Source organism: Zosterops lateralis (genome assembly GCF_965231275.1).
Source record: "Zosterops lateralis genome assembly, chromosome: 1".
NCBI classification, from domain to species: Eukaryota; Metazoa; Chordata; class Aves; order Passeriformes; family Zosteropidae; genus Zosterops; species Zosterops lateralis.
The window spans coordinates 150,111,439-150,138,453 of record NC_139762.1 but is presented as its reverse complement, the minus strand read 5'-3'; the positions used below and the strand labels follow the sequence as shown (position 1 = coordinate 150,138,453).

The following is a 27,015-nucleotide window of genomic DNA, read 5'->3' as shown; positions in this document are numbered from 1 at the left end:
CCTTTCCCAGGGATGTTTCAGCACTGGGGTGTTCGAGGACTGTTTTCCTTCAGTGATTAATTTGGGAAACAGATACAGGTTAACACGTGGTCAGAGTCCTATAAACCATGTGCTAATATATCAATCTCTGAGCGTCCAGCCTTTGCAGGGCAGTGGCTAAAATTAATTAGCAAGACTGCTCTTCAGAGGTGTTTTGTAAAGTTTAATAAGGAAAAATAACAAATGTTACAGAAAACAAAAGAAAAGCCATGCACAGGTGTCCGAGAAACCTCTGACAGCTTGCTAGAAACACTCCAAAAAGCCTCTTACTTCCTTTATGCTCTTTCCTAAATACTGAATGCTTAAATTATTTTTAAGCCAATCTGCAAGGGCTGGACCCTCAGGGATTGATACAAGTGGTTTATAAAATCTGGCCACGTGCTAATCTGTATCAGGAAACCTCTGGTAGCAGAGCTCAAGTGCTCACACCGCACCTGGCTCCCTTCCAGCTGGTCCCAGGAGAATTGCTCCCTGAGCCCATGGGCCTGGGGCTGCTGAGGATGCTTTCCTGTGGAGAGTGATGGACAGAGCCCGTGCCAGATTTGGGATGGCAGGCCCTGTACTTGGACAGCCCTTGGAAACATCCTTGCACAGGTTGCTCTTATTTATTGTTTAATTATTGAATTATTTATTCTTATTATTGCACAGCAGAGTTCTTACTTATCCACCCCTTGGGGTGCATCAGAGTGAAAGGATATTGAATGACTGTGTGTACACGGCCGGGGTTATTTTAAAACAATGTGACTGTTTTAGTTCCTTTAAGTGGAAAGGATGCGGCTGTTTTTGTTATTGTCTGTAAAAATTTAGAAGTCTAAATATATTGTTTAGAGAAAATATGTAAGGAAAAAGAAGGAAGGAAGGAAGGAAGGAAGGAAGGAAGGAAGGAAGGAAGGAAGGAAGGAAGGAAGGAAAAGAAAGAAAGAGAAAGAGAGAGAGAAAGAGAGAAAGAGAGAAAGAGAGAAAGAAAGAGAGAAAGAGAGAGAGAAAGAGAGAGAGAAAGAGAGAGAGAAAGAGAAAGAAAGAAAGAAAGAAAGAAAGAAAGAAAGAAAGAAAGAAAGAAAGAAAGAAAGAAAGAAAGAAAGAAAGAAAGAAAGAAAGAAAGAAAGAAAGAAAGAAAGAAAGAAAGAAAGAAAGAAAGAAAGAAAGAAAGAAAGAAAGAAAGAAAGAAAGAAAGAAAGAAAGAAAGAAGTTGATAATGGAATAATGGAGAGGGAAGGTATTTCCACCCATTACCCATCCATCGGGGATGGTATCTCAAATAACAAGAGGCCAGAGGAATAATTTATATTTAGGTTTAGGAGGGTGTGTCCGGATATTTTACACTGCTGCATGCAATGCTGTGAATCGTGTGCCGCACTCTGGAGGAGTCTCCGAAATGAACCAGCAGGTGCTTTGGGGGTCTTTGGGAGTCTCTGCTGGTTACTGGCCTCTTCTAATGCTCTGATGCTGTTTGGGCCTGCTCCTCGTGCGGGCACAGCCGAGTCACCGGTGCCTCATCAGAAGGAATCCTCGTCAGAGGATCTGATTCTGACCCGTGTTTTCCCTTGTCCGGCCAGAAACTATAGGGTTTAAGGCATCAATCCCAGGTGATGATGGACACTAGGAGTGCAGGGCTCAGCCAGTTTGTCTGACACAGTTTGGTCCGTCACAGGAGAACAGCAGTAACCAGAGAAATCGGGGAGCTCCCGGGGCTCCCGTGCCTGTTCCGGCCCACGGCGGGGAGCTCGAGCTCCGGCATTCCCGACGCTTCCCGGGGCACGGAGCCGAGAGAGAGGCCTGGGCAGGGACTCGGGACCGGCAGGGCTGCGGGAGCCGGCAGCTCAGGACCCTCGGCAGGGCTGGATCCGAGGCGAGCGTCCCCTTGGGAGTGTGGGACCCTCGACAGTGTGGGAACCTCAGTAGTAAGTGTTGGACCCTCGGTAGGATGGGACCGTCGGGGGACTCCCCTCGGCAGTGTGGGACTCTCGGCAATGTGTGACCCCTGGCAGGGTGGGACCCTCGGTGGCGCTGCTGTCACCTGCCCGGCAGGTACCTCCGGCCGCCGCCCCTGCCCCGCCTCTCCCCGCCCGGCTGCACCGCGCAGCGCCGGCGCCTCCGGAAGAAAGAATAACAAAAATGTTCCCTTTCAAAGGCCACAAGGAGCCAGCCCATCCCCGCGCCCAGGGGACGGGCATGGGCAGAGACGGACACGGACAAAAATGCTCTTTATTCCGGCTAGGAGAGATTGCACAACTCTGGTATCTGTGGGAAAGGGACTATCGAGTATCCTCTGCCCTGATTCGTGATTTCTGGGAAAAAGGGATGGGCCAGGCTTTTCCTGGTGTTCAGAGCACCTGGCCTGCGGCGGGGCCCGGGAGGGAGATAATCTGGGGCTGCTGGGGCGGTGCCAGAACGGCAGGGATGGTGTCAAGGTCACTGGGGTGGTGCCAGGGGTGCACCACAGCTGCAGCTGCTTCCCGCACCCTTTTCCCAGGAAACCTCTCTATTCTTTGGCTTCCCGGCAGCCGAGTTTCCCTCGGCAGCTCTGGAGCACAATGAGGGTCACACTCAGGATCTGGCCCAGGTTTCCTACAGCCACAGTCCTGTTGTCTCCTGAGGGACATTGGGACAGGGCACAGGAATGAGCTGAGCTCTGCTCATTCAGTGCCTGCTCCAGGGGGGCCCGAAGCCCCCAAGCTTCTCACAGCCTCACTGTGGGGGCATCTCCAGAGCTCTCCTTGGGCACTGCAGGACGTGCAGATCTAACTGGAGCTGGTGGGCTCTGCCCTTCTGCCCAGCTGGCCAAGGATAGGGCTCCACTGCCCTTCTCCGAGGGTCAGGGCCAGCCCTCTGTGCCACCTCCCACTCTCAGGGCACAGTGACAGGTGACAAGTGCTGGTAGAACAGACAGGGAACAGAGAGCAGACAGGGCAAATCTTGCCCCAGAGCAGACAGGACAAATCGTGCCCCAGGCATCCCCACCTGATAACGTGGCTGCTGTGCTTGGGGTGGCTGAGCCTGCTCAGCCCATGGGGTGCCCGGCCACCAACACCTTCAGGGGGACAGTGCCACACACATGGACACTGTGGGCAGTCCAGATGTGGGCAGTGGCCTCTGGGCACCTGCAGGCCTGTGCCAGTTGTGGCAGCTTGTGGTACTTGGCCAAGCCCTCCCAAAATGTGTCCACAAGGGTTGTGCAGAGCAAAGGCAGATGTGCCTCTGCCAGGAGCTCAGGAGCCATGGAAGGGTTTGGGTGGGAAGGGAATTCAGAGATCATCCAGTTCCAACCTCCAGTGCCACGGGCAGGGCCACCCTCTGCTATCCCAGGTTGCTCCAAACCCCATCCAACCTGGCCTTGGACACTTCCAGGGACCCAGGGACAGCCACAGCTGCTCAGGGAACCCTCTGCCAGGGCCTCCCCACCCTCCCCAGGGAGGAATCTCTTCCCAATTCCCAGATTACTCTGGAACATGGGATTTGCTGTGCTGTTGGGAGCTGGGACACCCCACCAAAAGGGACCCAGGGCTTCCCCAGCAGGTCAGCTCTGGGCTGCAGGGAGGGCAGAGTTGAGTCCCAGCCTGTGCCTCAGCCTTCGGTTCTTCTGTTTTCCACTTCCAGCTGATCCTCAAATGTGCCCTGGGCACAGAGGAGCTGTGGGGTGGGTTTGGTACTGGGGGGGTTACAAAATCCCAGACCCACAGAACCCCAGGATGGGTCAGGCTGGAAGGACCCGTAGTGGGGGTCCTCAGGAAGGGTCATCATGGACCACAAGACACAGGGCTGTGTCCACAGGGCTCTGGAATGTCTCTGGTGAGGGACACTCCTCACCCTCTCTGGTCTCTGTTGCAGTGCTCGGCCACTGCACAGGAATAAAGTTCTTCCTCATGTTCAGGTGGAACTTGCTGGGCATTAGTTCCTGCCTGTGACCTCATGTCCTAGAGGCCCCACCACGGGGCACAGTCTGGTTTGACACCTCCCTTCATGGCACAGGTCCCCTCTCAGCTGTCTCTCCTCAAGGCTGGCCAGACCCAGCTTCCCAGCCCATCCCTCAGAGATGCTCCAGTTCCTCATGTCTGCAGCCCTGGTGCTGCCTGTGTGTCCAGAGATGGGAGTGGAGCTGGGAAGAGGTCTGGAGCCCCAGGAGAGGCTGAGGGAGGTGGGAAAGGGGTTCAGCCTGGAGAAAAGGAGGCTCAGGGGGGACCTCGTGGCTCTGCAGAACCGCCTGACAAGAAGGGACAGCTGGGGGTGGGGGTGGGGTGGGGGTGGGGGGGCGCGGGTCAGGCTCTGCTCCAGGGAACAGGGACAGGAGGAGAGGGAACGGCCTCAGGCTGGACCAGAGGAAGTCTAGGAGGGATACTGTGAAAATCCCTCCTGGAAAGGGCTGCCCAGCCCCGGCCCAGCTGACCCGGGCAGTGGTGGAGTCTCTGGAAGAGTTCAATAAACACGTGGATGTGACATTTGGGGACACAGGTTAGAAGTGGCCCTGCTTGTGCTGAAGGAGAAGTTGGATTCCATGGTCCCATTCCACAGGGCCTTCCCAACCCAAGTGATCCCATGGCTGTCAGGACTGGGAGGGAAGGTGGGAGGGAGGCAGGGCAGGAGTGGACAGAGGCTAAGGGGCACAGGCCCCACAGGCAGGCAGGGGCTGGCACTCCTGGCTGTGCCCGGGGTTTGATATCCTGGAGGCCTCAGGTCAGCTCCTGCCCATCCCAGGGCCCAGCTCTGGGTGCTGCCAGAACCCAGGGTGCCTTGTATCCTGTCCTTGAGAGTGTCCCAAACTGTGTCACAGTGTGGTAAAGCAGGGGCACTGATCTGGCACCGGCACATTGGGATGTCTCAGACACAGCCCAGGAATCCAACACCAGCTGGTCCTGTTGGTCTCTGTGGAAGGGAGAATCAGATTTCCAGGATGAGAAGACTCTCGGGAGACGCTATTGTGGCTTTCCAGTAAATAAAGGGCTATAAGGGAGCTGGAGAAGGACTTGGAACAAAGGCCTGGAGTGACAGGACAAGGGGGAATGGCTTCAAATTGGAAGAAGGTAGGTGTAGATTAGATGTTGGAAGGAATTGTTAGATTAGACACCGGAAGGAATTGTTCCCTGTGAGGGTGGGGAGGCCCTGGCACAGGGTGCCCAGAGAAGCTGTGGCTGCCCTTGGATCCCTGGAAGTGTCCAAGGCCAGGTTGGATGGGGTTTGGAGCAACCTGGGATAGTGGAAAGTGTCCCTGCCCATGGCAGGGGTAGGACAAGAAGGGCCCTTCCCACCCAAACCAGTCCATGATTCTGTGATTTCTCTCCCATTAATTTCTCCCATCACATTCTGAACCCATGCAATTCCCTGGGCTCCACAGCAGGTTAGGGTGAGGAGTCACATAGCTCCTCTGCCCTTGTTCCCAGATGTCAGCTGTACAGGCTGTGGCCCAAAGTCCATTTTCCAGGACATTACCAGGTTAATTAAGGCAAACAGCCCAAGGGAGCGTATTTAAGGAAGGTAAATACCCTTCCATTAAACTGCAGTAGAATTATTCATCCCTGAACTGCAGGGAAGAGTGGCTCTGGGGCTTTGCCTCTCCTGGAGCGTGGCTGAGTTCAGGACACGGGAGGGGAAAAGGAGCAGGAGGGAATGGGGACTACACTGTGGATGGACAGGATAAAAGTATAGCACAGCCATGTCCACTCTCAGCTCCTCTGAGGATCCATGCCCACAGAGGCTTCATGGAGGAGGGGAAAGCACAGAGAGAGACCAAACCACGCTGAGCTGAGGCTGCTTGTACTTCCTGGAGAAGCAGGACAGGCTGAGACATGGAGAACAAACACGGATGATGTGTCCCACACCAGTGACACTCAACACAAGCCTGGCATCCTGCCCATGCAGAAGTCTGCTCTCCAGGCTGTCCTGGCTTAAAAACCTGCAACCTGAATATTATCCTGCAGAGCACCTGGGAAAAATAGCTACAATATGTAAGAATGCAGAGGAAGAGAATAAAAATATCACTTGCAGTGACACCTATATGGAACAAAGACCTGGACTAAAATGTGTGAGAAAAATGACGATGACATACTTCACCTAAATGACCTGAGATAACCTAGGCTGCCGCCTCTATTCAGGAAAGGTGACCAAAGAAAGAGGCACAATGTAGTGCAACAACCCAGCTCGGGGGAGGCACTTCAAAGCTGAACCTGATGTGGGTGAATGGTGGTAAAGAAAAAGACTGTGAAGGAAATTCACTCATAAATAGTAAAAAAAATTTAGAAAAAAAAGGACAAACACCAGCAGCGAAAGAAATATACAAAATAGAAACATTCTTCCCCAAGGAAAAAAAAAAAAACAAGGGAAGAAATGAAAAGATTTTACAATTATTTTGTAAAAACATTAAGGAAATAAAGCCCCGTGTCTGGGTCGGGCATGCAGCGGTGCAGCAGCTGCAGGTAGGTGAGGTTCTCGTGGGTGTTGGGGTCAAAGAAGCCCTTGGTGTCATCGCCGGGGTCGGACAGGATCTGGCTCATCTCCTGGTCGAAGTAGCCGCGCTTGTAGGCCACCTCCACGGGCAGGCGGTGGCTGTGCACGGGGTCGATGATGCCGCCGGTGGCGATCTGGGCCTCCAGCAGGCGGATGCCGTGGTCCCTGACAATCAGCTCCTTCTTCATGGCCTGGAACAGGGAGATCTTGTCGCCCGTGTAGGGGTCAGAGTAGCCCGTCACAGCCCGCTCTGCCGACAGCAGCTTCTCATGCAGCTCGCTGCCCACCAGCCCGGAGGACACGGCCTCGTCCACAGAGAGCTTCTGGTTCTTGACCGGGTCGATGAGGAAGCCGGTGGCGGCCTGAGCCTCCAGCAGCACCAAGGCCGTGCCCTGCCTCAGGATGCCCTTCCACATGGCCTGGTAGATGCTCATCTTCTCCGTCTTGCCTGGGTCAGCCTTGGAAGGCACCAGCACGCCGGCGATGACGCCCGTGCCGTCCAGGTAGCGCTTGACCGAGGCCATTTGCGTCACCTCCTGCACCGTCCTGGCGCCCTGCACCAGCTCGGCCAGCGTGCCCGTGTCGATGATGCCAGAGTCCAGCAGGTCCGAGGCGCTCACCTGCCTCCTGAGGCCCGTGAATTTCACGCTGCTGCTGCGCTGCGCTGCCTCCTCCACCAGCAGGGTGAGCAGCGTGGCCAGCTGGGCCGGCACCAGGCTCCCGGCCCGCAGCTGCCCCAGCAGCTCCCCACGCTTGGCCTCAGACACGAACTTGGAGAAGAGCAGCTCCCACAGGGACACCTTCCTGCCGTGGAAGCCGCCTGCCGACACCTCCACCGTGTGGGACTTCAGGGACCGCTCCAGCTCCTGCTCGCGCTCCTGGGCCTGCTTCTGTTCTACTTCCTTCTGGGAGCTTGAGGCACTGCCGTTCTCCATGGCTTCGGGCAGGACCTCCAATGCCATGGCCTTGGGAGCCACGTTGGCGCTGTGCCCTAGTGCCTCTGCCTTGGTGACGATGGCCGTGAGGAGCTCAATCATCTCTGCAATGGTGAGCGTGCCCGCCTTGTACTGGCGCAGGAGGTCCTGGCGCCGGTGCTCAGGGACGTAGCGGGAGAAGAGGAGCTCCCAGACGGTGACGCTCTGGCCCTGGAAGAGCCCCAGGGCCAGCGTGGTACGGGTGGCCTGCAGGGCTTTGCGGGCATCCTCGGTCAGCTGGTAGAGCACCGAGCCCTTGTCCATCAGCTGCAGCATCAGCAGCCCCGTGTCTGGGTCGGGCACGCAGCGGCGCAGCAGCTGCAGGTAGGTGAGGTTCTCGTGGGTGTTGGGGTCAAAGAAGCCCTTGGTGTCGTCGCCGGGGTCGGACAGGATCTGGCTCATCTCCTGGTCGAAGTAGCCGCGCTTGTAGGCCACCTCCACGGGCAGGCGGTGGCTGTGCACGGGGTCGATGATGCCGCCGGTGGCGATCTGGGCCTCCAGCAGGCGGATGCCGTGGTCCCTGACAATCAGCTCCTTCTTCATGGCCTGGAACAGGGAGATCTTGTCGCCCGTGTAGGGGTCAGAGTAGCCCGTCACAGCCCGCTCTGCCGACAGCAGCTTCTCGTGCAGCTCGCTGCCCACCAGCCCGGAGGACACGGCCTCGTCCACAGAGAGCTTCTGGTTCTTGACCGGGTCGATGAGGAAGCCGGTGGCGGCCTGAGCCTCCAGCAGCACCAACGCCGTGCCCTGCCTCAGGATGCCCTTCCACATGGCCTGGTAGATGCTCATCTTCTCCGTCTTGCCTGGGTCAGCCTTGGAAGGCACCAGCACGCCGGCGATGACGCCCGTGCCGTCCAGGTAGCGCTTGACCGAGGCCATTTGCGTCACCTCCTGCACCGTCCTGGCGCCCTGCACCAGCTCGGCCAGCGTGCCCGTGTCGATGATGCCAGAGTCCAGCAGGTCCGAGGCGCTCACCTGCCTCCTGAGGCCCGTGAATTTCACGCTGCTGCTGCGCTGCGCTGCCTCCTCCACCAGCAGGGTGAGCAGCGTGGCCAGCTGGGCCGGCACCAGGCTCCCGGCCCGCAGCTGCCCCAGCAGCTCTCCACGCTTGGCCTCAGACACGAACTTGGAGAAGAGCAGCTCCCACAGGGACACCTTCCTGCCGTGGAAGCCGCCTGCCGACACCTCCACCGTGTGGGACTTCAGGGACCGCTCCAGCTCCTGCTCGCGCTCCTGGGCCTGCTTCTGTTCTACTTCCTTCTGGGAGCTTGAGGCACTGCCGTTCTCCATGGCTTCGGGCAGGACCTCCAATGCCATGGCCTTGGGAGCCACGTTGGCGCTGTGCCCTAGTGCCTCTGCCTTGGTGACGATGGCCGTGAGGAGCTCAATCATCTCTGCAATGGTGAGCGTGCCCGCCTTGTACTGGCGCAGGAGGTCCTGGCGCCGGTGCTCAGGGACGTAGCGGGAGAAGAGGAGCTCCCAGACGGTGACGCTCTGGCCCTGGAAGAGCCCCAGGGCCAGCGTGGTACGGGTGGCCTGCAGGGCTTTGCGGGCATCCTCGGTCAGCTGGTAGAGCACCGAGCCCTTGTCCATCAGCTGCAGCATCAGCAGCCCCGTGTCTGGGTCGGGCACGCAGCGGCGCAGCAGCTGCAGGTAGGTGAGGTTCTCGTGGGTGTTGGGGTCAAAGAAGCCCTTGGTGTCGTCGCCGGGGTCGGACAGGATCTGGCTCATCTCCTGGTCGAAGTAGCCGCGCTTGTAGGCCACCTCCACGGGCAGGCGGTGGCTGTGCACGGGGTCGATGATGCCGCCGGTGGCGATCTGGGCCTCCAGCAGGCGGATGCCGTGGTCCCTGACAATCAGCTCCTTCTTCATGGCCTGGAACAGGGAGATCTTGTCGCCCGTGTAGGGGTCAGAGTAGCCCGTCACAGCCCGCTCTGCCGACAGCAGCTTCTCGTGCAGCTCGCTGCCCACCAGCCCGGAGGACACGGCCTCGTCCACAGAGAGCTTCTGGTTCTTGACCGGGTCGATGAGGAAGCCGGTGGCGGCCTGAGCCTCCAGCAGCACCAACGCCGTGCCCTGCCTCAGGATGCCCTTCCACATGGCCTGGTAGATGCTCATCTTCTCCGTCTTGCCTGGGTCAGCCTTGGAAGGCACCAGCACGCCGGCGATGACGCCCGTGCCGTCCAGGTAGCGCTTGACCGAGGCCATTTGCGTCACCTCCTGCACCGTCCTGGCGCCCTGCACCAGCTCGGCCAGCGTGCCCGTGTCGATGATGCCAGAGTCCAGCAGGTCCGAGGCGCTCACCTGCCTCCTGAGGCCCGTGAATTTCACGCTGCTGCTGCGCTGCGCTGCCTCCTCCACCAGCAGGGTGAGCAGCGTGGCCAGCTGGGCCGGCACCAGGCTCCCGGCCCGCAGCTGCCCCAGCAGCTCTCCACGCTTGGCCTCAGACACGAACTTGGAGAAGAGCAGCTCCCACAGGGACACCTTCCTGCCGTGGAAGCCGCCTGCCGACACCTCCACCGTGTGGGACTTCAGGGACCGCTCCAGCTCCTGCTCGCGCTCCTGGGCCTGCTTCTGTTCTACTTCCTTCTGGGAGCTTGAGGCACTGCCGTTCTCCATGGCTTCGGGCAGGACCTCCAATGCCATGGCCTTGGGAGCCACGTTGGCGCTGTGCCCTAGTGCCTCTGCCTTGGTGACGATGGCCGTGAGGAGCTCAATCATCTCTGCAATGGTGAGCGTGCCCGCCTTGTACTGGTGCAGGAGGTCCTGGCGCCGGTGCTCAGGGACGTAGCGGGAGAAGAGGAGCTCCCAGACGGTGACGCTCTGGCCCTGGAAGAGCCCCAGGGCCAGCGTGGTACGGGTGGCCTGCAGGGCTTTGCGGGCATCCTCGGTCAGCTGGTAGAGCACCGAGCCCTTGTCCATCAGCTGCAGCATCAGCAGCCCCGTGTCTGGGTCGGGCACGCAGCGGCGCAGCAGCTGCAGGTAGGTGAGGTTCTCGTGGGTGTTGGGGTCAAAGAAGCCCTTGGTGTCGTCGCCGGGGTCGGACAGGATCTGGCTCATCTCCTGGTCGAAGTAGCCGCGCTTGTAGGCCACCTCCACGGGCAGGCGGTGGCTGTGCACGGGGTCGATGATGCCGCCGGTGGCGATCTGGGCCTCCAGCAGGCGGATGCCGTGGTCCCTGACAATCAGCTCCTTCTTCATGGCCTGGAACAGGGACATCTTTTGTCCTGTGTAGGGATGGGTGTATCCTGTCACAGCTTTCTCAGCACTGAGGAGTTTGTTTTTTAATTCACTGCCCACCAGCCCAGAGGACACGGCCTCGTCCACAGAGAGCTTCTGGTTCTTGACCGGATCAATGAGAAAGCCGGTGGCGGCCTGAGCCTCCAGCAGCACCAACGCCGTGCCCTGCCTCAGGATGCCCTTCCACATGGCCTGGTAGATGCTCATCTTCTCTGTCTTGCCTGGGTCAGCCTTGGAAGGCACCAGCACGCCAGCAATGCTTCCAGTTCCTTCAAGGTACCTCCTCACACTCTCTGTTTGTGCTATTTCTTGTGCTGTCTTTTTTCCCTCCTGGAGTTTTTCGATTGTTTCCTCTGTAATTATTTTTGCACTGAGTAGTTCTGATGCTGTGATTTGCTGTCGGATTCCCTGGAACCAGACATCACTTCTGGCCTCTTCTTTTTCTCTAATGATCTTCAGGATTGTCTCAATGATTCCTTGCACAATGTGTTGGGATTCCAGTCTGTATTTTTTCACCAGTTCTTTTCTTTTCTCCTCTGTGATGTACTCAGAGCAGAGAAGCTCCCACAGTGATAACACTTGTCCCTTGTATTTTCCTACAGGCACCTGGACCTTTGTACACAACAGGGCATTTTTCGTTTGCTCATCAATGTAGAAATATTCGCCTTCCTTCTCCAGGACCTGCAGCAGGTACCAGCCGCTCTCCTTGTCCTTGGTACACCTCTGCAGGAGCTGGCTGTAACTGATCTTCTCCTGAGTGTTTGGATCTATAAAGCCTTTGCTTCCATGGTCTGGATCTGAAAGCAGGAGGAACATATCCTCATCCAGGTGTCCACGTTTGTAGGCCACCTCCACAGGGACACGGTGGCTGTGCACGGGGTCAATTATGCCACCAGTGGCAAGCTGGGCCTCGAGCAGGCGGATGCCATGTTCCCTGGCTACTATCTTCTGTCTTACAGCCTGGAAGAGAGATATTTTGCGTCCTGTTTGGGGATCTGTGTATCCTGTCACAGCTTTCTCTGCCGACAGCAGCTGATCATGCAACTCACTGCCCACCATCCCAGAGGATACAGCCTCGTCCACGGAGAGCTTCTGGGTATTATGGAGGTCTAGGAGGAAGCCGGTGGCTGCCTGTGCCTCCAGCAGCCCCAGTGCACATTGCTCTGTGAGAAGACCTTTCTTCAGAGCCTGGTAGATGCTCATCATCTCTTTCCTCACTGGGAGGAGAACTCCAGCAATGCACCCAGTGCCATCCAGGTATCTTTGGATGGTTTCCTTCTTTGTGAGGCTGGCAAGTGTGAGACTCCCATCCTGCAGCTGATCCAGAGTTTTCTTGTCGATTATCTCAGAGTTGAACAATTCTGATACTGACACCTCCCCCCGCAGCCCTTTGACCTTGAGGGTTTCTCCTCTTCGCTCTGTGTCCTCAATGATTTTTAAGATGAGGGATATCAGCTCTTCCAGCTTTAGTGTTTTGCTTTTGTACTGCATCACCAGCTCTTTCCTTTTCTGCTCTGAGATGTAGTGAGAGCAGAGGACTTCCCAGACAGAAACTGTTTGGTCCTTAAACTTTCCAACTTTCACTTGAAGGAGCTTTGAGCGCAAAGCCTGTTTGGTAGACTCATCAATGTAAAAATACTTTCCTCCCTCCTTTACAACTTGCAGCATGTACAACCCAGTCTCTGGGTCTTGGACACATCTCTCCAGAAGCTGCATATATGTGAGGTTCTCATGCGTGTTGGGGTCAAAGAAGCCCTTGGTGTCATCACTGGGATCGGACAGGATCTGGTTCATCTCCTGGTTGAAGTAGCCGCGCTTGTAAGCCACCTCCACAGGCAGGCGGTGGCTGTGCACAGGGTCAATGATGCCGCCAGTGGCGATCTGGGCCTCCAGCAGGCGGATACCGTGGCTTTTCACAATCAGCCCTTGGCTCATGGCTTCAAACAGGGACATTGGGGCTTTGGTGTAGGGGTCAGTGTAGCCCGTCACGGCTCTCTCCGCACACAGCAGCTTCTCGAAAATCTCCCCTCCAATCAGGCCCACCTCTAACGCTTCCTCCACTGAGAACTTCTTGTTCTTCTCGGGGTCGATGATGTAGCCAGTGGCTGCCTGTGCCTCCAGCAGCACCAGGGCAGTCCCTGGCCTCAGGATGCCCTTCCACATGGCCTGGTAGATGCTCATCTTCTCATTGCTTGGCTGTATGACAACCCCTGCTATGAAATTACTGCCCTCCAGGTACCTGCGGACAGACTCCATCTCAGTGACTTCTTTAACTGTTTTCTTCCCCTGACTGAGCTCATCGAGGGTTTTTTTGTCTATCAGCTGGGACTGGAAGAGGTCACTGGCAGACACTCTTTTCCGCAGGCCCTTGAATGCGAACTTCTTGCCTTGTGCCTCAGTCTCTTGGATGATTGTGGTGATACTCGTTGTGATTTCCTGCAGCACTTCAGCCTTCTCATCTTTGTACTTTTGTACCAGTTCTCTCCTCTTGCTGTCTGAGAAATATTCAGAATTGAGAAGGTCCCAGACAGACACAGTCTGTCCTTTGAACCGCCCCACGTTGACGCAAACAGTCACAGATTTCAGCACCTTCATGGTCTGCTCATCCACACAGAACATTGCATTTTCTGACAGAGGGAGCAGCCACAGACCCGACTCAGCCTCATGAATGCACCGGTCCTTCAGCTGCTGGTAGGTCACGTTCTCCTTGGTGTTTGGGTCAAAAAAGATCTTGGTGCTGTCATCCAGCTGAGAGAGGGTTTGGTTCAGGTCCTCATCATAGAAGCCATACCTGCAGGCAGCCTGGAGCGGCAGGTGGAGGTGGTGGATGGGATCCACCACCCCTCCTGTGGCCAGCTGGGCCTCCAGCAAGGGCACAGCCTCTGCCAGGGGGATGAGCTCTTTCCTGAGTGCTTGGCACAGGGAGATGGAGCTCCCAGTGTAGGGGTCAGTGTAGCCTGTCACAGCCCTCTCAGCCAGAAGGAGTTTCTCGGTGAGCTCTTCTCCAACAACCGCCTCTCTCACAGCGTCCCTCACACTCAGCCTCCGGTTTGTCATGGGGTCAGTCAGGTATCCTGTGGCTGCCTGAGCCTCGAGCAGCCTCAGAGCAGCCCCAGGGAGGAGGAGATTGTTTTTCATGGCATCATAGAAGCTCATCTTCTGTTTGGAGGCCTCTACGAAGACCCCAGCAATGCTGCCTGTGCCCTTCAAGTACCTCTTCACGCTCTCCATTGCAGCCACTTCTTCAGGAGTTCTTACACCCTGAGCCAGTTCTTCAAAAGTCTTCTCAGAAATGATGCCTGTGTCCAGCAACCAGACCACAGGAACGCTGCCCCTCAGGCCTTCCAGGGAGATCTGGGTCCTGGCTTTCATCTCCATCTCCCCCACCAGCCTGAGCACAAGAGCGATCAGCTGCTCCAGTGAGAGCTCCTCCAACCGGAACCTCTCCGTGAAGTCGCTCCTCTGCTCCTCGGTGAAATACCCTGAGTGCATGAGATCCCAGAGGGAGACTCCTTTTTCCTTCACTGTGGTTTCCTTGAAAATGCGTTGGATTTGCTCATCGGTGTAGGCAGGAGCAACTGCCTGTGCCAGGGGCAGCAAGTGGAAGCCGGAGACATCGTCCTTCTGGCAGTGCTGGATGAGCTCAGCGTAGGTCACGCTCTCTTTGCTGTCTGGGAGGCAAAAGACTCTGTGGTCATCGCTGGGCTTGGAAAGGGCCTTGCTCATGTCCTCATCCAGGCAGCCTCGTTGCTGGGCTGACTCAAGGGGGATGTGGTGGCCACACGCTGGGTCAATGATGCCTCCCGTGGCCATCTGCACCTCCATGAGCTGCATGGCCTGCTTATCCGCAATCAGGCCCTTCTTCATGGCCTGGAAAAGAGGGATCTTCTTGCCCGTGAAAGGGTCCTTGTAACCCGTCACGGCCCCTTCCGCATGCTGCAGCTTCTCATGGACATCTGGCCCAATGACTCCCTCCTTGACAGCGTCATCCACACGCAGCTTCTGGTTGTTCACGGGGTCGATGATGAAGCCCGTGGCAGCCTGGGCCTCCAGCAGGGGCAGGGCTACTCCTGGCACCACAATGTTCTGCTTCATGGCCTCATAAATGCTCATTCTCTGGTTGGACGGCTGGAGCACAATCCCCCCAATGCTGCCTGAGCCATAGAGGTACTTCCTGACAGAGTCCATGTGCAGGACTTGCTCTGGGGTGACAGACCCCTCCAGCACCTGCTCGAACAGGGCCCGGTCGATGACACCAGTTTCCATCAGGTGATAAGCACTGACATTGCCCCTCAATGCTGGGAACTTGATGGGGGCCCATTTCTTCATTTCCTCCTCCAACATGAGCCGGATTTGCTCCAGGCTGAGCTTTCTCAGCTGGAAGTGGTTGAAGATCTCCCGGCGCCTCCCCTCGCTGAAGTACTCAGAGTTCAGCAGGTCCCACATGGAGACCTTCTGCCCCTGCAGGCGCCCAAACCTGACGGGCAGCCAGGAGCCCCTGAACACCTGCCTGGTGGCCTCATCGACAAACTGCCGCTTCCTGCTGTTCAGAGGGAGGAGGCAGAGCCCAGTGGAGGACTCAGTGATGCACTTCTCCTTCAGCTGCAGGTAGGTCAGGTTCTCGTGGGTGTTGGGGTCGAAGAAGCCCTTGGTGTCATCACTGGGGTCAGAGAGGATTAAATTAATCTTCCTGTCGAAGTAGCCGCGCTTGTAGGCCACCTCCACGGGGATGCGGTGGCTGTTGACAGGGTCAATGATGCCGCCAGTGGCGATCTGGGCCTCGAGGAGACGGATGCCGTGATCCCTGACGATCAGCTCCTTCTGCATGGCCTGGAACAGGGAGATCTTGGCCCCTGAGTAAGGATCTGTGTAGCCAGTGACGGATTTCTCCGCAGCCAGCAGCTTGTCGTAAACGTCGGGGCCGATGACATTTGCCCGTAAAGCCTCGTCCACGGAGTACCTCTTGTTGGCAGCGGGGTCAATGACAAACCCCGTGGCAGCCTGAGCCTCCAGGAGAATCAGGGATGTTCCTGGCCTTAGAAGTCCCTTCCTCTTTGCCTGGTAGATGCTGATCTTCTCCTGGGAGTCAGGGAGCAGCAGCCCACCAATGCTTCCTGTGCCCTGCAGGTACTTCCTGACAGTGTCCATGCTGACGACCTCTTTGGCCGAGGTTTCTCCCTCCTTGAGCTTCTTGAACAAATCTTTGTTGATAATTTCTGAGCTCAGGAGCTGGTCAGCTGTCACCTGGTCCCTCAGGCCCTTGAAGGTGACATTAGCAGTGGCAGCCTTTTCCTCCACAGTGGCTTTGATGGCCTCTCCCAGTCCTTGCAGGGGGAGAATTCCTGCCAGGAACTGCTGAGCGAGCTCAGCTCTCTTCTCACCCTGGATGTAGTCAGAGAAGAACAGTTTCCAGAGAGACACCGACTTGCCCTTGAATTTCCCCACGGCAATGGGTACCTGTATGTTTTCCAGAGCTGTCTGGGTCCTGTGGTCAAAGAAGCTGAGTGTTCCCTGGGATCCTTCGCTGCCATCCCCGGTGAGTGGCAGCAGCAGGAGCCCCGTGCTAGGGTCAGTGACACAGCGCTGGAGCAGCTCCATGTAGCTCAGCTTCTCCTTGGAGCCAGGATGGAAGAACCCCTTGAGGTCCTCAGGAGGGCTGGAGAGGAGCTGCCTGGTGGCCTCATCCATGTATCCCCACTCGCAGGCTGTCTCCATGGGGACACGGAGGTGCCTGCCTGGAGCAATGACTCCTCCCGTGGCCACCTGAGCCTCCAGAAGGCAAAGGCCGTGATCCCTGGGGACAAAGCCCCTCCTGATGGCTTGGAACAGAGAGAGCATTTCTCCAGTGGAGGGGTCCCTGTATCCAGTGATGGTTTTCTCAGCTGAAGACAGTTTCTCATAAAGCTCTGGGCCAACAAGACCGACCCTGACAGCCTCATCCACTGAGTAGCTTTTGTTCTTCAGGGGGTCTGTCAGGCTGCTGGTGGAGGCCTGGACTTGCAGGAGCATGAGAGCAGCACCAGGCACAAGGAGATGCTCCCTCAGGGCCTGGTAAAGGCTTTTCTTCTCCCCAGAGGGCAGGACCACACCAGCCACACTCCTGGTCCCACGCAGGAAGCGCTGAACAATGTCATTCTCTGCCACCTCCTGGGCAGAGACTCTTCCCTCCTCGAGGCCTCGGAACACATCAGGGCTGATGATGCCAGAGTCCATCAGGTCCCTGCTGCTCACCCTCCCTGCCAGCCCGGGGAATGTGATTTGCAGCGGCAGGAGGAGGAAGCCTGAGGCTGGATCTACCACACACCTCTTCCTCAGCTCCGAATAGGTGATCTTCTCCATCGTGCTTGGGTCCAGGAAGGCTTTGCTCTCCTCGTTGCTGGGGTCAGAGAGGAGCTGGCTCATCTCTTCATCCAAATATCCCCTCTCACAGGCCACCTCTGCCGGGAGCCGGCTGCCGGTGGCCGGGTCGATGATGCCTCCGGTGGCCACCTGGGCCTGGAGCAGGCGAATTCCCATCTCCCTCCCCACCAGCTCCTTCTGGATTGCCTGGTACAGGGAGATTTTCTCTTCCGTGTAGGGGTCCACGAAGCCAGAGGCAGCTCTGTCTGCCGAGAGCAGCCTCTCCTTCAGCTCCAGCCCCACCAGCCCCGTCCGCACGGCCTCGGCCACAGGGACACGACGGTTACCCAGTGGGTCACAGATGGAGCCTGTGGCTGCCTGGGCCTCGAGGAGGCAGAGGGCCAAGTCCAGGCTCAGCAGGTGCTCTTTGGTGGCCTCATAAAAGCTCATTATCCTCTTTGAAGACTCTACATACATGCCTGCAATGCTGCCAGCTGCCTCTGAAGGCTCCCCGGGAGCGTTGGGAGCTGGCACAGCCCTGCCAGCTGCTTTTTGCTGCTTGCACGGCATTGTGTCCTGCCACAAGGAGTTTGCCCCCGATGTGTCTTCCCCTGGAGAGTTGGGAACAGTGTGGCCATTCAGTGCTGGCTCGCTCTCCATCCTGCTGCTGCTGCACGCCTTCCACAGCTCTCAGGACTCTGGGGAGAGAGAGAGAGAGAGAGAGTGGGGACAGTTCAGTGAGAAACCAACTTATCCATGGTTTGCATGTTAAATACAGGGAAATGAGAAACATAAATATTCTCAGGCAGGAGGAAGTGGCAGCCAGAGGCTGAGCGTGTCCAAACCTGCAGTGTCATCCTCAGGGGTCTGGCCAAACTTGAGGAGTCGGGATGAGAAGCTCCACATGCACTGGAACTCCCAGATCCCCCGTGCCCTGCGGCAGCAGGGGAAGGGGCGATTCTGCCCCTCTGCCCCTGTGCTCAGGTGAGACCCCACCTGCAGAGCTGCCCCCAGCCCTGGAGTTCCAGCTTAGGAAGGACCTGGAGCTGCTGGACAGATTCCAGGATAAGGCATGGAGGGGCTGGAGCTCCTCTGGAGCCAGGCTGGGAGAGCTGGGGATGTTGACCTGGAGAGGAGAAGGCTTGAGGGAGAGCTCAGAGTCCCTGCCAGGGCCTAAAGAGGCTCCAGGAGAGCTGGACAGGGACTGGGGACAGGGATGAAGGGACAGGACACAGGGAATGGCTTCCAGAGTGCAGGGATGGATGGGATTTTGGGAAGAAATACTTCCCTGGGAGGGTGAGGAGGCCCTGGCACAGAGTAACTGTGGCTGTCCCATCCCTGGAAGTTTTCCAGGCCAGGTTGGATGAGGCTTGGAGCAGTCTGGTCCTGTGGAAGGTGTCCCTGCTCGTGTCACAGGGTGGGACTGGATGGGCTTTAAGGTCCCTCTCCACCCAAACCATTCCATGACTGTGATTTTGGGGTTGTGTCCTCCCTCATGGCCGCTGCACAACCCCCCTGTCTCTCCACTGTCCCCCCTGCTCATCCAGTCCAGGCAAGGCAAGGAAGGCAGAGGGTCCATCTCAGTGAGCAGTGGCCACCAAGGCAAAGAGCCTCCAGGGCTCTCTCAGGGTGAGGTTTTACCTGATCCAAACTTGCCCTCCTGCTCGCAGAGCTGCGGGAGGCACTCGTGTCAGGGACTGAAATAGTTTGTGCCTCAAACACTGATTGAAAATTTTTCACTCATCGAAGCCCACCCCTCCCTAAAGAATGCCAGACTGGAACTTGGGACTAAAAGCTGAATTGCTGAGATTAGATAAAGGCAAACCCATTCTCCAGGGGAGAAATTAACAGGTAAACAAGGAAAAAAAAGTGAGCTGAGCCCAGCAGCTGTGCTGGGAACCATCCCTGTCTTGCTCTGGGGTGGGCAAGGCCATAGCCCCCAGACTCATTTGCTGGGAGCAGGTTTGCAGGGATTTTCCCCCCAAAGTGAGGTGGGCGAAGTTTCAGTGTGGTGTAACCTCTGCTCAAGGGCAGTAACCCCATCCCATCCTCCCTTACATCACCTGGCTGTGGAGCCCCCAGCCCTGGGCAGGCCACATCCACAGGACATCCACGTGAGGGCCAGCTGAGGGGGGTCTTCATCCATCAGAGACTCCCCAGGTGCCCCCCAGGATCATTCCTGAAGCACCACAGGGCTGCACGTGACAAACCTGAGCCTGCTGTAAGAGACAGTGGCAAACACACCCCACCCAGGGGATTTCCTGGCCTGAGCATAAATTAACCCTTATTAATAATAACCATTATCAATCAGATTCTGTGTTCTCCAGGGGGACTTTCACTACCAAGAACATCAGCTGGAGAGGGGATGAGTGGAGCATCACTGGGGTCCACAGATGGTGACATTTTCTTTATTCTGTCTCTGTCACTCTCCTTCTGTCCCCCCCACCTATTTTCTATTTCTTTCTCCCTCTCTCTTGCACATTTGCTGTCAAATAAAACCCACACTACTGACTTTGGCAATATGGTCTCATTTGCACCTTAATTCGGGAAGAGGCACTCCTAACAGCTTTAATAACTGGATCCTGATAACTTTAATTACTAGATCCTGACAATGCTAATACCCGGATCCTAACAACTCTAATAACTGGAGGCTAACAACTTTTATAGCTGGACTCTGACAACTTTAATAACTGCACAGGGGGATGCCCTGCAGCACAGGGAGATGTCCCGCAGGTGGAGGCTACAGGGTTGGAGCAGCTTTGAGGAGCAAGGGGACAGCTCCGATGGTTTATTCCCCCTGAACACCATCCCCTGAGGCAGAGCCCCGGCGCCAAGTGGGGTCTCTTAGGGCTGGACTGGCCCCGCAGGGCCGGGTGAGGCCACGGGCCAGCACCAAGTGCTGTGAAGAACCAAGGAGACGCTCCTGCCCGAGCTCCTGGGTCACAGCGCTGCCCACGGCGATCTCCGGGCCCGGCTGCGAGGACACAGGCAGGGCAGGGCTGCCCCGAGGTATTCATCACACAGAACCCCAGGGAGAGCCGCACTGATCCTGCTGCGGAGGTCACATCGACTGGGGACAGTGTGGAGCAGCCCTGCCTCATCGCCCGGAGCTCACAAACCCATCTCCTCCCCGGCTCCACCCGTGTAAACAAGCGCTGGGAGGAAAAGCGCCCTGACGGTGCCGGCGGGTGCTGTGCCCGGGCCCTGCCAGCCCCAGGAGCAGCCTCTCTAGCGGGGCTTTGTCCCCGTCTGTCCCTCCAGCTCACTCCGTGCCCCTCGGCCACGCCAGCACCTTTTCCTCCTGCTCGCTCCTCTGTCCCAGCCGCGCTCTGGGCTCCCTGCCCGACAGGAGCCGACTCCCTCCGCCCGGTGATGTCAGTGCGGCTCGGATCTGCCCAGGCAATGCTGTTTGTGTTTGCAGGATCGGGATCGCGCCCGGCGCCAAGAGGCGCGGACGGGCGGGAGGCCCCGGGGCTGCGCCTGCCTCCGGGAAGGACCGGGAGAGGCGAGGAAGACCCGGGGGTCCCTGCCTGGGGGGAACGGGGGTCCTGCGGGGGAGGACGAATGGTCCAGCTGCTGTCTGCGAGCCGGGACAGCCGCTCTGTCCTGCGCTGTGGGCCGGCAGGGAGGAGCTGGGTAGCCTCCTCTGCCCCACGGGCTGCCCACGCCCACGCGTGCATCTCTGCGCCGTCCGCATGCAAAACACCTGCGGGACTCGCAGCACCTCCCACCGGCTCTGCCCGCCCCGCTCCTGCGGCCGGGAAAGCCGTGGCTGCCCCCGCAGCCCTTTCCGGGCAGAGAGATGCGGGGCTGGACGGAACCGGCTGTGCTGCCCTTGGAACGAGCCGGGCTCAGCCCGGCAGTGACGTGACCCCGAGCCGGTGTGGCCCCGGAGAGCCCCGGGCAGGTCTCCGCATGTCCCAGAGCTGAGACGGGCGTGGACACCGGCACCGGGGTGATTCCGGTACCCGGACAGCCCCAGGCAGGTTCCCACAGGTCCCCAGATCCACTGTGGCCACCGGCACCGGGGCGTCGATGGAATTTGGGCATTGCCCCCTAGAACTGTGGAAGTTTGAAAGCCTGGGCGGGTGGGCAATCCGAGGGTCCAGGTATTGCCCCCCGCCCCTCCCCAGGCAGGAGGAGGCGGTGGGCGCGCAGCGGGGGTGGGGCTCCGCTCCCTTTCGTCAGAAGGCGTCAGCTCCATCGGAAACTTTGAGTAACCGACTCTGCCGACGAAGGCAGCGAGATTCCTGGCAGCGGTGTTGGCACCTGCCGCCCTCCCCGGGGCCACGGTCTCTCCCCGACGCGGGCAGCGCTCCCTGGCAGCCGCAGCCGCTGCTCCGCGGTTTTCGCTCCCGGCTGCGCCAGGGAATGCGCTGGCACTGCTATGAGCCGCGGCCCCGGCGCAGCAAGTGCCACCCTCAGGAGTCCCCGTGTACCCAGTGCCACACTCGGGAGTCCCCGCGCACCCAGTGGAACCCACGGGTGTCCCCTCTCAGGGCCCTTCCTCGCACCCTCGGCCCGCGGGACAACTCCGCACGTCTGCACCCGCGGGGAGCACCCAGGGACCGGCACCGGCTGGGGAGGGAGAGGCTGCCGAGGGCCCTGGGGAGGGACCGGGAGAAGGGACAGGTTTTACTGGCAGAGTGCGGGACACGGTGTCGGCGGAGGGCGGCGGAGGAGTTCTCTGCCGGGGCAGGGACTGCAGAGCGCTGGGAGAGGCTGGGGTTGGGGGTGGGAGCTTGGCGGGGCCAAGTTTCGGGGGAAGTTTTCTGGGACAGTGACGGAGGGTGATGGGAACGGGGAGGGCGCTTCGGGGGGCCCTGTTCTGAGCGGGCTGGGGGCAGCTCAGCGCCCTTTCCCTGCCCAGCGCAGGGTCCGCAGTGCCAGGGTCCTGCCCGGCGCCCCAAGGGGGCCGCTGTGGGATGAAGCGGGGACAACCCCATCGCGCCGTGGATCCACCTCAGCGGGCAGGGTGGGAGGATGCTGCCAGTCCCCCGTCTGCCCTGTCCCATCACCCACCCCTTCCCCAGCACCCGCCGAGCCCGCCCGTGCCATCGGAGCCTCGAGGCATCACAGGCCTGTCCTGCCCGGGCAGCCGCCACCTCCTGTCCTGCTGCTGGGCCGTGCCGGGCTCAGGGACCGCCATCCTCTCACCGTGCCCCAGCACGGCTGGTGGTGCCCAGGGTGTCACAGCCCCGTGCGGCTGCTGCTCTAATCCCGCTGTCCCCACCCCGGCACCGGGAGCGCTGCCGCATTCCTCCCATACCAGAGAGGGTCAGAGCTCTCCTGTGCCCCGCAGCGTTCCCCGGAGTTCTCGGCCCGAGCTCTCCTTACCTGCGCACGGCGCTCACGCTGCGGGCTCCCCCGGCAGGTGCCCAGAGTTCCGCTGCTCCGCCGCTGCTTCCTGCCCGGCACCGGAGCGCGTTTAAAACCTGGCCGTTCCCCGCCCCTGGGGATGACACACCCTTGCAGAAACTCGCGGGCCAACCCTCCCCACGGCTCCCTCTGGGAGATGGGGTCCCTCCTGAAAGAGGTTCACCCACCCCAGAACGGCTGCGGTGCAGGAGGTGGCCCTGTCCCGGTGGGCCGTGCCCTCCACAGAGGAGGGGACAGCGAAGGGCAGAGACCTTCCTCCTCAGGGTCAGCACTGCCTTCATCCCCAGCAGCTCCTCATCCTCCTCTCCATCACCCTCCAAACCCTCCCCACTGCCAGCAGTGTCCCTGTGCCTCGTTCCAGTGGCTGGACCCCGGGCTGCAGGTGCAGGGCTGATGGAACCTCAATGTAGGCCTGACCCTGCCCCACAGCAGCTGGGATGGAGGGGGACCCTTCCCTGCTCCCCTCAGTGAGAGAACCCCGATGTAGGCCTGACCCTGGCCCCACAGCACCTGGAGTGGAGCAGGTACCCATTGCCGTGGGGAAATTCAAGGGCAAGTCGGTGTCTCTCTGGAAACTGCTCTTCTCTGACTACATCCAGGGTGAGAAGAGAGCTGAGCTCGCTCAGAAGTTCCTGCCAGGAATTCTCCCCCTGCAAGGACTGGGAGAGGCCATCAAAGCCACCATGGAGGAAAAGGCTGCCACTGTTAACGTCACCTTCAAGGGCCTGAGGGACCAGGTGACAGCTGACCAGCTCCTGAGCTCGGAAATTATCAACACTCTTGCCCACGCCCCTGGATGTGCAGGAAGCCTGAATTGCCCAAAACATGCCCAAACCATCCTGTTGCTGCTTGAGTCACCCAAGCACCCCTGCCCTGCCTCCGTCACCAGCTCCACACCCTCTCTCCAGACCCTGCAGCCAGCCCAACAACCCGCTCCTGCTCCTCCCTGAGCCCCCTGAGCCCCCTCCACAGTGCCACAGGAACCTGGGAGGCCCTGTGAGAGCAGCAGGTACCACACAGGGCAGAGGCCCTTTGGGGACCCTGGGGCAGGGGGATCATGCCAGAGCCTCCTCTGCCACCACCCTGCAGGGTGAGTTGCTGTGGAGGATGCAGTATTTGGGTAAGATGTTTATGGTGTGTGGGAGTGTGTTGTCTGGAGAAGTGCCGGTATCCAGGGATGCCTGGGTGAGCCCAGGGAGCAGCCCAACACGGGCCAGTGGGCACAGAGCCCTGCTGTGGGTGCAGGCAGCCTGGCACTGGTGATGTAGCTCAGGTGGAGGTGATGCCTTTGAGTTTGAGCTTTCGTGTTTTTCAGATTCTGTGCTGCCTGGGGATGCAGTTCTGGGCTTCACATTCAGTGTTACTCAGGTCTATTCACAGAGCAGGGAGACAAAACAATTTTTTTTTCCTGGTGCGGACCAAGAAGAACTTTCAGGCCCAAAAGCACAAACAAGGGTGGGCAGAAGGGAGGAACAAGAAGGATGGGACGTCACAACCTGAAGCTGTAATTGGACAATTAAACCCCAATATGCACATGAACCAAAACTTATAAAAATGTAGGACTTCATGACTGGTCATCCATTTTGTGACCATTTTGGGTCTACCTTGGGTGTAGCCCTGGCCAGGCTCTGTCCTGCCCAAGGTGGATCCTGGAGGACTTTCAATAAATACCCACTTTATTCTCCAGCTCGGTCCAGCCTCTGTTCCAGGTCAGCCTTCCCAAGGCCTCAGAGGGGCATTCCCATTGGAATGGCACTGCCAAACCCCTGGGCAGGGTGTTCCCTTCTGTGCCTGCTGCATGAGCAGTGCTGACCTGGTGCTCCAGAAGGGCAGAGGAGCCTGGGCAGGGTCACCTGGAGCTCCCAGAGCTGCAGAACCCACTGAAGCACCAGCTGGCACAGTGCCCTGGGCTCGTGGGGTGATGTCTGAATAGGGTCAGGCAGCCCCAGTGGGGCTGGGGAGAGGGGCAGGGGCTGAACCTTCCTGGTGGGGCTGCCACCGTCCCCATCCCTGCTCCGTGTCCCAGAAACCGGCTCAAGTATCTGACGGCTGCCCGGGCCTTGGCTGGGGTGGTGTCGCTCACGGGAGGCGCTGAGGAGCCCGAATCCATCAGCAAACACAGCCCCGGGGCTGCAGCGGCACCGGGCATGGATGGACGTGGCGGCCAGTGACCGGACAGATGGACACGGGGCACCGGCACTCACTGCCGGGCTGTAGGGGCAGGCAGGAGTGGGGTCACAGGTCCCTGTCAGGGCAGCACAGGACCCAGTGCATTGTGCTGGGTCGTACTGGGTTGTTCTGTACCGTGCCACGCTCCTCCTGCTCGTGCAGGGTAGCTGTGACTGCCCGCGGGCCTGGAAGGGGCTGTGGTGGTGTTAATGAGCCGTAATGAGCAGCAGTTTGCGATTTGGGCAAATCCAACCAAAGCACGCGCGGTTTCATCAAAGCTCCCAGGCTGCCGACGAGGATGAGGAGCGGCCAGCCCTGGCGTCTCTGCCCTCCCCTGGGGGTGACTGCGGCTCCTGGAGCCCCGGTGACACCCCTGCAGTGCCAGTGGGGTCACAGTGACACTGGCTGTGGGGATGGGGAGCCCAGAGGGGCCGGGATAGGGTCACTCTGTGTTGGAGGAGTTGTCCTACTGCACAAACCCCGCGTGGGTGAGTTGGTGGCCAATCAAGCTGGGTGTCGGGGGGCACCGGCAGAGTGAGGGTTAGGATTAGGCGTTAGGGTTTGGGTTAGGGTCAGGGTAAGGGTTAAGATTAGGTTTAGGATTAGGGGTTAGGGTTTGGGCTAGGCTCAGGGTTAGGATCAGGATCAGGTTTCAAGTTGTGCCCAGCCTCTGGCAAGGTTAGGGTTAGGGTTATGGTTTGGGTTAAGGTCAGAGTCAATGCTAGGTTTAGGGTTAGTGTTGGGGGGTTTGCGTTAGGTTTAGGGTTTAGGTTTGAGTTAGCGTTAGGGGTTAGGGTCAGTGTTAGGGCTAGGATCTGGGTTAGGGTTGTGCCCGGCTGCCGGCAGGGTCTGCGGGGACAGTGCTGGCGCCGACTAGGGTTGATGGGAGCTTGGGCTGAGCTGTCACAGCCGTGAGTGGTCACAGCAGCAGCCACTCTACCCACCACAAATTGCTTCCAGTCCAGAGCTCCCACCGGCCGCGAAATCCCATCACGTGCCTCCACTGCAGCCCCTGGCACTCGCCTTCGCTGCCTACCAGGCAGCACAAATCCCCTTTTCTGTGTCCATCTCTCCCAGCTGCCGTCAGTCTGGGCTCACGGACAGCCCAAGGGTGAGCAGCAGAGGGCAGAGGCCCCGGCTCTGGGGGTCTCGGTGCTGCCAGTGGCACTGCTGAAGCGGCAGGGGCGGCACAAGGAGGCCGGACCGGCCCGGGTGTGAGCGGCCACGCTCCTCATCCCTCCGGGCGGATGCCGGGGAGGGGCTGAGGTGGAGCGGGAGCGCAGCCGTCAGCAGGGCCGAGGTCAGACGCTGAGCTCAGCGCCGGGAGGGGCCCGCCGCTGCTCTGCTGCCCGGGACAACCTCACGAACAGGTGAGCTCAGGTGCTCACGCACATTCGCCGTGCAAATTGCTCCACACTCACACTCGTGTGCTTGGACACGTGCTGGCCGCAGCTGGGATCAGAGCTGGTGTTGATGCCAACCCAGAGGCCTCCAGCCCTGCCAGCCTCCACTGCCTCCAGCCCCACCGTGTCCCAGCCCTGTGCCTGGATGTGCTTCCATGGGGCAGGATGGGGCCTGGAGGGCTCCAGCTGTGGCTCCTTTCCCTTCCCCGGCTGCACTGTACCGAGGTGCTGGGCAAAGGCTTCACCCAGGACATGGGTGCAGGAGGCAGGAGAGCCTGTGGGTGGGAGATGGAGCAGCTGGGACAGAGCTGTGCTGAGGGCAGGGAAGCAGGAGCAGAGTGGCACAAGCTGGGCTGCGCCTCTGGGGCTGGGGGAACTGCCCTGGTTCTCTTCATACCCCAGAGAGAGGACAGGAGGTGTCTGGGGGGACCTAGGTGCTCTCCCCTTTGCCAGTCTCCAGCCCTGGGGCACAGCCACGGTGCACCCAGGCTCTGCTGGGGGGACGGGGGGGGGGCCTCCAGTCAGATCTGAGGGGGCAGTGTGAGATGTGTGGAATGGGATGTCAGGCAAGCCATGTCCCCTTCCCACGGTTCCCACAGCCAGGGTGGGTGCTGGGGTGGTTGGGCCACAGGGCAGCACCTGCCTGTGGTTCCCTGTGGTGGAGTCAGCCAGGTCCAGGACAGCTGCTCTGACCTGTGAACAGGGCTGTGGGGCTCAAAGGGGGATCAGGGGCTCACAGCTGAGCATCCAGGCATGGTGGTCCCACCTGGGGCTGAGCAGGAACTGGGATCATCACCCCAGCCATGATGGTCCCACCTGGGGTCCAGCCTCCAGCGCCACTCCCCACTGCTGTCCTGGCCCTATGATCCCTCAAACTCAGCAGACACCAACCACAGAGAGCCACGGAGCCTCTCCCAGGCCATCCCTGCTCCCCACCTCATCTCCCCAAGGACAGTGAAGTCCCAGTGGGTGAAATTCCCGTGTGCCCATTGCTCTGCTGCACGTGGGTGTGTCTGTGCACTGCATCCCTGCCA

General features: G+C 59.0%; 1 protein-coding gene across 1 annotated transcript; it reads right to left on the bottom strand.

Annotated features, from left to right (window-relative positions):
- Positions 1 to 6,090: 6,090 nt before the first annotated feature.
- Positions 6,091 to 17,600, bottom strand: EPPK1 (epiplakin 1; the record flags this gene model as incomplete). Its single annotated transcript, XM_083862984.1, has 1 exon — positions 6,091 to 17,600. One exon carries the CDS (start codon positions 17,598 to 17,600, stop codon positions 6,375 to 6,377), a length of 11,226 nt encoding a protein of 3,741 aa, XP_083719110.1. The 3' UTR covers positions 6,091 to 6,374.
- Between the last annotated feature and the right edge of the window lie 9,415 nt (positions 17,601 to 27,015).